At 41.4% G+C, this 13,233-nt stretch overlaps 1 protein-coding gene across 1 annotated transcript in view; it reads right to left on the bottom strand.

The window, feature by feature from the left end:
* RIPK4 (receptor interacting serine/threonine kinase 4) overlaps nucleotides 1–13,233 on the bottom strand; it is a 20,655-nt gene extending 7,422 nt beyond the window's left edge. The window contains exons 1-5 of the mRNA XM_069944755.1: nucleotides 12,975–13,233; nucleotides 3,935–4,226; nucleotides 1,103–1,251; nucleotides 862–911; nucleotides 216–374 (exon numbers count right to left, since the gene is read on the bottom strand). Coding sequence (XP_069800856.1) covers nucleotides 216–374; nucleotides 862–911; nucleotides 1,103–1,251; nucleotides 3,935–4,226; nucleotides 12,975–13,156 — 832 coding nt within the window. The 5' untranslated portion in view covers nucleotides 13,157–13,233. The remainder of the gene's footprint in view (nucleotides 1–215; nucleotides 375–861; nucleotides 912–1,102; nucleotides 1,252–3,934; nucleotides 4,227–12,974) is intronic.

Raw genomic sequence — 13,233 nt, 5'->3', positions numbered from 1 at the left:
AAAGGTCATAAATGTCCATGACCATAACCCCCCACAGCGATCATGAAGCTGCAACCATCCATACATTTCAGCTACAACAGCCACTACAGAGGAAGCGCAGTATAACATGTAATCTAACTGAATGACTGTAAACATAATATATCCTCAAATGGGGTCCTCCGTAGCAAGACCTGTTAACAGAATGGGGTCTCCACTATCCTAACACTTTAACCTACCTTGAAATGTTGGCCGCCTGTTAGGCTTGTCCTGCCAGCACTGCTGCATCAGTTTGATCATCTCGTCACACTGCTGGGGTCGAGCCCTCGGTATCTGCAATAGGTCAGGACGCAGACCACCGCCTACTTTTACCATAATGTGCAAAATATTTTTCTCATCTGCAAAGACAAAACATACATTTTTGTGAAAATTGCAAAAAAAAAAAGTTAAACAAATTACTCCAGCCTGCCAGACATTCCTCTGCCCCCGCACAACACGTCAAACATCCTGCACAGCCTAGGAGTCGCTATGTGCCTCAGCTTGTAGAAAGCTCCCGGAAAGTGCTGACTAGGCTGTGCAAGGTGTCACTTTTTTACTAAAGTTCTGGAGAGTCCTTCGAGAGTTAAAATAATTTAAAAAAAAAATTAGATCACAAATGCAAATAAAACTGCGGAGATGGACTGATGATTGACTCCTCGAATTAAAAAAGGTCACTCTTGTCTAGTATATTATCTTGGCCCCGTCAAAGCTGCAATACAACATACAGCCTATGGACTGGAGGGCTGCTGTTTTTGTGTACAAAAATCTGTCACACAACCCCTTTAAACAAAGCCAAACCTACATCTTGGTTTAAGACCCTTACACTTTATTAGTCTGATGGCTTACCTGCGAAGGGCTTCTGCTGGGTGAGGATCCCCCAAACTACAATAGCAAAACTGGAAAAGAAAGAAAATCATAGTTACACTTCTTGAAGATGAAAAATACATGACGTCACATTACATTACTCTAAAGAGTTGCAACAGATTAACACATTTTTGAAAAGTTTTTAGAATTTACACATTTTACCATATCTGCTAAAAACAAAAGTATACCGATAATATGAAGATTGCTGTCTGGCTTTATTCACCTGTATACATCATGCTTAGTGTCAAAGCTCCTGTTCTTCTCCTTAAAGCGTTCAGGTGGGAGGTAGGCGATGGTCCCGCAGATCCCATCCAAGCTTAGCTCATGGGAATTAGACAAGCCGTTCCACTTGGCAAGTCCAAAATCTGATATCTGCAATAAACAGGAATGGAGGGTAGATGTAATAAAGTTCTCTCCAGACATCATCTACAAATGTACTAACAAGAGGTTATGCAACTATAGGATATTGTTAGCATCCTTACATCTATATAATTTGATATGGAGAGGGTCATTAATGTCTATACCCTTCATAGAGGGACCCAGGTCTATGCTTACATAGGGTTTTTTTTTTGGGGGGGGGGGTTGGGTGACATACAGACATCTCCATCTGCGAACCCAAGTATATATGTGGCAAGGTGCAGAAATATAGTGGGTATCCAGCGTAACAGCATAATCAGGACCTAGATACCAATCAGACTTGCATATGAGTATTGAAAATTTTATTTCCTTTGCCAAGGTGAGTGCACATATCTACCTTAAAGCACTCCTCACCACAGGTAATCATGCACATACAGCGCCTCCTGTTCTTTTTCCTATGTTTTCTTCAACACATGTATATAGTTATAGGTAAACAATACCAAACCCATCCTCCCATATATGGCCAAAAATACAAGAGCATCTGGGTATAGGCTTACCAAAAACTCAGCTTCCCTGGGGCAAAATCTATTCTACCCAACCACCAGTGAGGCTAGTATGACAGGTCACTGCACCAGGCTATCCACACCCGCCACTGCCCCAGGGATCGCAAGACAGAGGTTGAGATTCAGCACCAAATTATGATTTGTTTTTTTGGCAAGTATAGGCAGATGAAACAAGAATTCAGTCAAGACTTTATACAAAGTCTATTTGCTACTATTCGGTTCCTTTGGATGGATTTTTGGAGTAAAGATTCCAAAGATCTTCTTCTGTCTTCACGACCCATGGATAGTGGGATTTGTTGCTATAAATTGACAGCAAAGGCCACTTAAAACATGGGAGCTGGCCCCACTCAAAAATTGGAAAATGTATGTGGACCTAGGCCATTGAAGACTCATCCTACCTAATCTGAGGATTTGTTCACTGTCTGCACCATAAACCCTGTTAATGCCCTGGGGGTTGACAGCTAGTGCCTGTCAATAAGGTGTAAATATTATACTAGAACAGGATAAACCTTGTAACAAACAGGACAAAAGACACTACAGGGTGATAGATCAAATACTCTGGTTAACTGACATTAGACGTTACCCTCGCTACTCCTGGTGACTCATTAGGTTGTTATTATAAAGAATGATAATTTTACAGCCCTAAAGAGCATTCCATTCATACCGATCTAGTTATAAAACATAGCTGAGGCTAAAACACGGTGTTACATAAAAGCCTCGGAACCAGAAGAAAGTGCTGCTACTAAAGGGACAAGGAGATTTACAAGAACACTTTACTAGGTCTAGGACTTACATACACGGTAGCCGGGTTGTAGCAATAGAAATTCAACTGGTTTCTAAACCTAGGGTGCCAAGACGACAATGGAGAGTCCCAAAAATACAAAGCCATACAGTCTGAAAGTATGTCCAAAAAGAACTTCTTTAGGGGAAGGGCGAAGATGCTTGGGAGTATCCGGTACATATCATCATCTTAGTTTTTTTTTTGTCCGTAATTGATCCATAAAATTGTAGGGGTCCACATTTGTAATTCATGGACATGGTTGGTCTGGCTAACATTTGGGATGGTCTACATGAATAAGAGACAATTAATTCTAATCCAGAATTAGGAAGTATTCAATCATGGAAGGCCAGACACAACCAACTAGGCTTTCCTGGTGGCCAGACAGTAAGGACATGGACAAGGAAATTATACAGATGATTAAACAAAAGTAAAACATTTCCAGGAGCATTGGCTGCCTGGCTCCAGGGATATGTTCATCTCTGATATCTATAGGCTTTATGGAAGAAGGTTACATAAAACCCAAGATGCCAAGCTCAAAACAACATATATAACTAGATAAAACAATCCGTAAGGGGCCCAACCACCACAATGCCTGACTATATAGAGAACAATCACATCAAAGAAAATGCTGTAATCCTGAGATCCTGCACAGGTTCTCCAGAACAGGATGTGACATGTAACCGACCCACATCAAAAACATGCGAGTGAAAACGACACGCACTCAAGCAATTCGACCCTCAAAGTTTCTATTAGCAGCAACAACAACAAAAAAAATTCCACAATTCAAAGTAGAAATAAAAGGTAATTATAAACTTTAATGTATAAGAACCCCTTCAACTGAGCTAGGTGATATTTAAAGGGATTGTTCACTTTGAATAACCCCCAATCATACATACAGCTGCTATTAGACTTATTCATAAAGTGTGTGTGGGGGGGGGGTCACAGTGTGAGCTGACCTTACCCAACTTCACAATGGGCACCATGAGCCCACACAGGGCTCTAGAAACATGGCTGTGAACTTCTCGTTCCCGATGCAAAGTTTGCTATAATGCCCCTGACTTCAAATTATTATTCATAATAATGATGTCTTCTAATATGGCAGAAGTGACTTTAGGTCCATGAACATGGGTGTGACTAGTAGTAGCACCTTTTATAGCTCTACCCCTGCAGAGCCTCTAAGCTCCAATTTGGCAAAATGAGGAGGTAAAAAAAGCAATGCCTAAAGCCCTAGGCTACTTAAATTATCCATCATCCAAGTAATTTAAATATTTACTATGGTCTTCAAACCTCAATGGAGACAATGCAATGCCATGATGGGTTTTTAAAATCAAATAAATGTATGAAAGCCCCATACCTTGACATGGTAATGTTCATCAAGCAGGATATTCGCTGGCTTCAGGTCAAGATGAAGAAGAGGAGGGTTCATGCAATGAAGAAAGTTCATCCCTACCGCCGTCTCATGAATAATCCTAAATCTTAAGTCCCATGGCAGACGTTCTGAAGCAAGAAGCTTCTCCAGAGATCCAGCCTCCATATATTCCATGACAAGACCAACTGGGTCACTGCAGATCCCGTACACTGGTAAGATACAGCGAAACTTGGCCATCTCCATCTTCTTAGCCTCTTCAACCAGCTCGACGCGTTCTCTGTGGAGGAAAGAGACACCAGAGATCAAATGTGCGCTTATAATAGTTACATATATTATCAACTTTGTATATTTCTTCACAGAACATGAAATATGGAAACTATAGTTTACATTTTGTGCCCCATTAACCACAGCAGGGCCCAATCAAAAGTAAAATATCCTTATTTTTATAGTTGGCAGTATGCACCAGCCATACATCCTGTGTTATGTTCCCACAGGTGTATCTACAATCATCTCTGCAGCCCATGGCTCTTCAATATTCATCAGGCAGGTAGGGCAGGGGATCCACCCAAACACTTTCTCCGGCTTGCAGATTAAGTTTGCAAATGGCATTGATTCTTTTTTTTTTTTTAAAACCCTATTGCGAATGCAGCTCTGACACAGACCTATGTGTCTCCATGGTAACAGACTGCACACATTTTGTAGTCTGATGCTCTAGACTCCAGAACAGTAAATTTACACAGCCGCGCAGTGAAACATCCTGTGCTTATACCGCACTGCATTATTGCATCATCAAGCAGATTTTCACACAGGAGTCTGGGGGGATCTGGGTGTCAAGCTGTTTTTTTAATGGTTGTAGCCCAGTTGTTGAATATATAAAGGGCTAAATTCTTGCTCTCTCTGTGTACACACACACACACACACACACACACATACACATATACGCACACGCTGTTGATGCTCTTCAATAGGTTTGAAGAAAAACAAGACATTACTGCGCCATCAGGCATTTCCTTTTATCCAATGTTTGGTTCTTATGTTGATTTAGTACAAGTTGTTACTAGGTGCAAGAAAAAAATCCAAAGATGATAATAATAGACCATTTGCAACCAAGCAGGACCATACAGGGACCTCACTAGGGTGACGGCAAGGAAACATCCAGTATTAATTATAATAGGAGATCAAGTGACCATTACAGAACCACTAAAAGAGACAATAGGATGGAAGCCGGATAGATTACACTCTGTACAGAGTCACTGACCCATACCTGGTTACCGGAAGTCTGCACATCCCTGGCCACAGCCACAAAGGTGTTAGATTATAGGCACACTTAGTATTTTTCACCTCAGAAAACTGCTGTTTTTCATGCAGAAACAGCTGTAAATTTCAGCATTTTTTTGCCATTTGGCACTTAAGGATTTTATTTTATTAAAAAAAAAACTAAAAACCATGCTAAAAAAAAGCTATAAAATTATTGTTTCACGACCAAAAACTGTGTGTGAACATCTCTCTACAGGAACCTTAAGGAAAACAGCAAGCAATACTAGGGCCCCTTAGCTAGAATGGGCCTATATGCGACTGTAAACTTTGCACCCACTATAGCTACACCAGAAAAATACACTTAAAGGGGTTATCTAAAAATTTTAAAAAAATATAGCTGCTTTTTTCCAAAAACAGTATCGCACCTGTTCTCTGGTATTACAGCTCAGCCTGATTAAATTTAATGGAACTGGGCTGCTATACCAAACACACACAGGGGACAAGAGTTGTGCTGTTTCTGAAAGGAAGCAGCTATATTTTTTATAATCTAAGGGCCCTATTTCACGGGAACGATTATCGTTAAGTCACTCAAATCTAAACGATAATCGTTAAGTTGAATAGCAGTTAACGATTAACGAATGAACGAACGAGAAATCGTTGATCGTTTAATAAGACCTAAACCTATTTTTATTGTTGCTCATTCGCATTGAATAAGATGGCGTTCGGTCGTTCGCAGTAGTGACGAACGCAATAGCGATGACAAGACGACCGCAAGAACGGTCATAAGTAACGATTATCGTTCCATGTAAATGGGTGAACAATTTCAGGTCTTTCGCAATGGCTGTCGCTTGTATCGTTTATCGTTAACAATTATGCGAACGATAATCGTCACGTGGAATAGGGCCCTAAGGGGCAGCTCCATGCCAAACAATCCCTTTGATCAGCTGATTGTGCCCTGGGAAGTTACACTGAGCTGCACATTTCCTCCACAGCGGCCACTACAGGTGAAATGTAGTATTACATGTAGCCATTCAAATGAATAGGTTCTGGACTTTCAGAACAAGAGATATTTTGTTAAAGGCTCTACACTCATAACGTGGGGTCCAAAAATGGTGACTGACATCTCTGTGCCCTAATGGAACTCAAGCAGAGAAAAATGCTAACTGGCGCCCATTGCCATTGTGATTCCCATTGCTTCTATATTGCGACATGCACAGATAGCCATTACAACCCTGTCCCTGCTGCGGCTCAAACCACAGGAAGCCAAAGAGCATGTGGGGAGAACACAGGAAACCCCAGTTGCTAAGTATTTGTTGCTTGACAACCCCATATATAAAACACAGTGGTTGTTAGGCAGGATCTCCCTAGCAACCACTTTGACAGATGTACCAAGAAACAGAAGGAGGTGGTGAAGTGTTAGGTACATGGCTTCCTAGCAGTCACAGCATGTCCTTCTCCCTCCTGGCCTCCACTATTAACCATCATTCACATGTCCGTGGAATTCTGTCTGCACACGGATGGTGTTCCGCAGTGCCAGTACATGAGTGCGACACTCTAAATTGTTTAGGAGCTTCTGTCATCATAATTAATCATGATGCTGGGAGCTCCCAGGTCCAGTGCACAGAAAACTGTCTGTGTACGAATGTTATTCTACGGACGTGTGAACGACCTATAATGGGTCAATGGCAAACTGGGGCACTACAACGAGTCAGATCAATAGTAATACTACAAAACATGTGTGTGTGTGTGTGTGGGGGGGGGGGGGGTTATTAGAGAAACACCGCTGCTTTCCTCTAAAAAGAGTGTCCCCCATGTCCTAAGGTTGTGCAGGGTATTGCAGCTCCCCTGAAGTGAATAAAGTTGAGTTGCAGTACCATACACAACCTATGAGCAGATGTGGCACTGTTTTTGCAGAGAAAACAAAAGCAGCCATGTTTTCCTAAATCTGGAAAGCCCTCTAAATACAGTAGCTCACAGCCCTCTTTTGTCATTCAGCTCTCCCTGTAAGCCATTGTTTGGTGATTACATATACATATGAAATGCGAACAGAGAAGTCTGCAAATCCAATCCAAAATGGAATGACGGTCACACGACAGTAGTGCAAATGTCTGCAACCAGTTCTCATTCCCGCGCCATTGATCCTTAACCTGTCCTTCTTGTTTGTCAGCTGTACGTGATGGCGTCACATGATTGCATGATGTCACATGACATCATCAAGGCTGAAATGTCAGTGATGGGTCTTGATTATGGTCCGTTTACATGAAGCGATAATTCGCCCATTCGATCCTTTAACGATTTTGAAGCAACGATTTGGTTTTTATAATGATCAGCATTTAGATGGAAAAAATCGTTAGAAAAATTGTTATTGCCATCATTTTTAAGATCGCTTAAGCCCATCTCACACATAGAGTGAATCTTTGAAAAACTCTTTAAACACAGCGCCATCTGCGAATTTTTAGCGAACGACCAACAACGATTTGAGAACATGTTGAAAGATCACAATGCGCGATTTTTCGCTCGTTGTTTGATCGTTCGCTGTGGTTACATGAGCCGTTTAAATGCGATGGCTATAGAGAAAATTCGAACGATAATCGTTCCGTGTAAATGCACCATTAGCTGCAGCAATCATGTGGTGTTACACCATTACTTATTAATAAACCAAAAGGATCAGGACTGGGAGGGATCAGCAGTGCTGGATCAGCAAAGGGTTGCTAAAGTAAGGAGGATTTGGAGATATTGGACACGAACATTGTCTTACAGACCCCACTGACTAACCAGGATTAGAAAAACATGACCAATTTCATCGAGAAACAGCGCCACTCTTGTCCTCAGGTTGTGTGAGGTATTGCAGCTCAGTGCCATTAAAGTGAATGGAGTTTTAATACTACACACAACCTCAGGAGAGAGGGTTGTGCAGTTTTTCTAATTCTGGATGACCTCTTTACATAGACAAAAAAGGGTACTACTATCATGTATGTAAAGCAAATCACAAACTCCAGAGCCCTGCTGTTCCCCCTGTATTATCATGCGCCGGGCGCACACATCTACTTCACAGTATGTTAGGATCTTAGGGAAGCAGATTAGCACATCGCATGTCAACATCAGATTTACAAGGAAATTTGCTGGGTGTGACTTGGGGGACAGGTAAAGCCTCCTCTCCTCCTGAGCTCGGAGCCGCACACATCATCCGTACAGACGGGAAACAAGTCCAGGCAGCTATCACCTCCATTATAGGAATCATGGGATTGATCCACTAGGAATAGGGATCAATTCCTGCAATTTGTTATGGTGAAGAAGGCTGAACACCAGCCCCATGTCAATATGAGTAAGCATGCCCTAGTCTTGTGATCCAGCACTACAAAAACATGGCCACTTTCTTCCAGAGACAGCCCCACTCTTGTCTCCAGCTTCGGCGGGGTTTTGCTTCTCAGTTCCATTGAAGTGAATGGAGCTTAATTGCAAACCGCACCTGAACTAGAGACAAGAGTCGTGTTGTCTCTGAAAGAAAGTGGCCATGTTTTTATAGCACTGGACAAGGGGCCCACTGTTACTTCTCCAAGGGCCCATATATATCTCGAGACCTTTCCTAGTATAGAGAAAGTTGGGTACCAATCAATATGGCCTCCCATCAGAACCATATCGTGTACTTACCAACAGGAATCCTGCTAAATTGAGAATCTTGGGGGCAGTACCGAGCAGCTCACTAACGTACCTCAGGAGCGGGGCCCAATTGTCCTGATTTGCCCAAATATAATAATGGCAAAACTGCCAAACTAAGCAGTGATGCATCATGTGCCTCCAAAGGGATGGATGAAAATGTGTAAGCCCTCATGTTAACCCTATCCCAACCTCAATGCGTTTAACCCTTCAGAGTAACATTGATTCCAGAAACAGCGCCACTCTTGTCCAATTAAGTTAATAGAGCTGAAGTGTAATATCACACACAACCTGAGGACAGGGGTGGCGCTGTTTTAGGAAAAAGCATATACATTTTTCTAATTTTGGATAACCCCTTTAAGACTGGCGTATCTGACCCCAGTGTTAGTAAATTTACCCTTTTGTATTCAGAATTCTCAGCATGTTACAATCTGTACTTGCTGTCAGTGAATGGGCTCAATCTTGTTTACATCCAGAGGCTGAAAACTCTTGCTCTGGCAGTTTGCTACACTGTATCAGTCCACAGAGGACGCACATCTCCATGCCGCCATCTCCTCCTCAGGGATCACATACAAGAATGAAAACATGAAAGCTTTGCAGGGAATTCGGCGACGCTTTAGGGCACTCACAAATCTTAAAATGACTTAATAGCAGAGGAGAATATGAGCCGCAGCATGCAAAGCGAGAAAAATACGCATAATTATCTTCTTAAAGACATAAAGCGATCCGAGGATTGTGAGACAGGACGTAAATAGGCCGGGATCTCGCTCCACCTTCACAAAGATGGGGCCTGTGCACACACGCACTGCCTGTGCTGCCCAATGGACACTCACAGAGGAAGCAGCCACGAGTATGAACCAGCTAGGTTTTTCTAATCCTGGATAACCCCTTTAAATTTCACCTTTCTACAACTCTGGTTAGGCCTGTGTTGTTCTCCCTGAATCACAGCTAATAGAAGTGAATGCAGTCGTGTTGTGACCTGCAAGGTGCGACCACTAACCCATCCTGGTTGGATTTCTGGCAACCATCAAAGTTTCAGCAACTTATGTTATAAAAGTAAATTTCTGGAGGAAATTGTGACCCCGTTCATCCAGAGCTTCCTGATTCACAAAGAAAACTAAAACTAATGCAAACATATAAAACACCAAAGCAATAGTGGTGTAGCATTACTGCACTGCTGCAAAGCATATGTAAATAGATTTGGAAAGAGGGGGGAGGGGGGTCCACATATGGTTTTGCAGCATTGCAGTAAAGAAAATGAAGGTCTAGAATCTGATTGGTTTCTATAGGGATTTACTTATGTTTGCTTTGCATTAGTTTTGATAAATCTCTCCGATATGAGATCTAGAATGTGGGGCAGATGATGAGCGTAATGTGTCAACACCTTCTGACCTCACTCATAGTCACGTCATGTGATGACCTGATCATTGCTGATCACATCATGGCCGTGCATGGGATTGTTTCAGGGTCACACATCCCAAATAATTATCCAATGGATTTGTAATGAATCACCTCGGTATGTGTGGCCGCCATTACACACCTGGCATCAATGCAAAATTAACATTGTACCAGTCGCTGTCAGTGTCATGGGTGATTGTCCCAACATCTCTATAGGTCATAGGTGAGGGTGGGCCCAAAACCTGTGGCATTAATGTACCTAGCCATAGCATTGGTACACAGAGAGAAAATACTAAGTATTTGAGATCTCCATTCATTCATTTCAAGCCTACTCTGTATGTTTCCCTGCAGTCCTATGTAAAACAATGTGTGCCTAATGACAAACTCAACTCTGCTACACTGACCGATATTGACTAAGAATACTTATATACCACATCATACACTTGTAAGATCCCAATTACCACTGAACCTGGGTGAAATATATATATTCCAAGATATATCCAAGCCTGATATAGGCCCAGGTGCGTCAGGAACCATTAGTCTCAGCATGCCCTGAGCCTGCGGCCAATCAGGAATACTAGAATTCAGTGCCACAATAGGAGTACCAGGCATTGCCTAATCACTTAATATTCATCTTTACTCTAATAACACATTAGAAGAATAATCAAGTCCGCACCCACAAGATTTCCACCCTAAGTGGTTTGTTTTTTATCTGTATTTACTTTGTCTTCAGACTAAAATCACTGACGTCCTGCAAAACAGCAGCCCGTAAAATAAATCTATAACTATATACAACATATAAAAGATATAGAATTAAAGAAGTAAAGAATTATAGAATTATAGAAGATATAGAATTAAAGATTTATAATATGTGAAAAGAAAAATACAAAAATATATGTAAAAAAAGCTCAAAAACTTTATAAACAAAACAGAAATGTGAAAGCTATATAAAAATATATAAAAAAAATTGAAATATATATATATATAAATATCATGTGTAAGACATTACAATTTTTAAACTACATAAAGTATATGTAAAAAAAAAAAACAATATAATCTGTAAAAAAAAATTAAAATATGTAAAAAATAAATGTAAATAAAATTTCTATAATTTTTATTATGTTATACAATGTGTTTATTTTAGCTATGAGTTGCCTTTTACATACTAACATCACCCTAGGTCACATCTCAGACATGTAGATAAAAATAGAGCAAAGAAAGTGGCTGAACTTTACGGCACACATAAAACCACCACCTTGCCTGTGACAGTGTAAAACTTTTACATGGACAGATGCAATAGGCCGGAGTTTGTCATTTAGCACTACTCAAGGTGATATAGTTTCCCTAAATGTCACCATACAAAAGTTATTACCATGCACTAAAGAACCAGATCAATTGCAAACCCAGCTCTGCTATATACAGTATATATGTCACCCATGCTGCCAGAATTCAAGAACTATCTATGATTACATAGAGCTGCCCTGGTTGTTTACCTTCAGCCATAATGGCTCAGTCCTGGGAATATTAGTGACAGCTACAGCTGGTGATATCAGCCACACAAGCTGCACCACACTCTGGGACCTTCCTGCTAAATCCACAATTACAGTAAAATCACTGGAGACTGGAAATGCATAAAAATAACCACAATGAAATATACAAGTAACATTCTCAGCTCACTAACAACTACAAAGATCTACTACAACCCTTCCAAAAACACAGGTAACTCAGCTACATGTGTACAGATTTAATACACATCCATAACACAGCAAACTCAGCTCCCCTATATTGCATAAGGTCATTACATGTTCATAATATAACAATAATATAAGAAAACCAGCCTGCTATATGTGCACAGACTGACTACACACCAAGACATGAAAATCAGTTTTCCTACCCCTGCATAGATTTAGAACACATCCATGTCCCAACAAATTCAACTATTTTCCTGTATGGATTCACTACCCACTAACTCAGGTCTTCTACATCTGCAAAGGGTCACTACACTTCCATAATACAACACATTCAACATATGCAGATGTATTGCACAGCTGCAGGACAACAAACTCAGCTCTAATACACCTGCACAGAGGCACTACACCTTCATAACACACACTCAGCTCTGCTACATCTGCATAGAGGCACTACACCTTCATAACACACACTCAGCTCTGCTACATCTGCATAGAGGCACTACACCTTCATAACACACACTCAGCTCTGCTACATCTGCATAGAGGCACTACACCTTCATAACACACACTCAGCTCTTCTACATCTGCTCAGATATAGTACACATCCATAAAATATAAAAACTACTGCTAAATCCACAAACTCAGCTCTCCCACACCAGCTGAAATGCACACATTCATAGTTAAGCAAATCAGCTCAGCTACATCTGTACATATTTACAATACAGCCATAAAGCAGACAGATATGTTTACAACCGCAGGTCCCTGTTCACATTCATATAAATACTGCAGTGCACCTTTCAGGCAGAGTTTATAGTTAACAGGTCTTATCCTGTCCCTCAGATCATTGCATCCCCCCAGCCCCCCTGCACACCCTGCCTTGTTGCTTCCTGTATAGAACGTTCCAATGTTTCTATTTACAAACACAAGGTAACATTGTAACAAAATACAACAAACACAAAGTAGCATGAATTGTTAACTCTTCAGCTGCCACCACTGTCTTGCACTGAGCTTCTGCCACTTACTTCTCATCCACATGCAGGCTGGGAGGACACTTGATGGCCAGCCATGTCTTCCAGGAGATGTGCTTCACCTTATAGACATGTCCAAACCCTCCTGAGCCTATCTTCTCCCATCCACAGAACTCTTTGGAGTCAAATGTCCTAAGAAGCCCCATATCCCATGGGGAAGAGGCCTCCTTGTCCATGGTGCTGCTCCCTGTCTCCCCCTCTGTGGCAGCTCTGACTGTGGGAAGCCTTCAGCTCCCTGCCCAGGTGAATAAGG

The sequence above is a fragment of the Dendropsophus ebraccatus genome, chromosome 11, assembly GCF_027789765.1.
Source record: "Dendropsophus ebraccatus isolate aDenEbr1 chromosome 11, aDenEbr1.pat, whole genome shotgun sequence".
Taxonomy (NCBI): domain Eukaryota; kingdom Metazoa; phylum Chordata; class Amphibia; order Anura; family Hylidae; genus Dendropsophus; species Dendropsophus ebraccatus.
The sequence above is the reverse complement of the archived record's forward strand: the minus strand, read 5'-3'. Positions and strand labels throughout refer to the sequence as shown.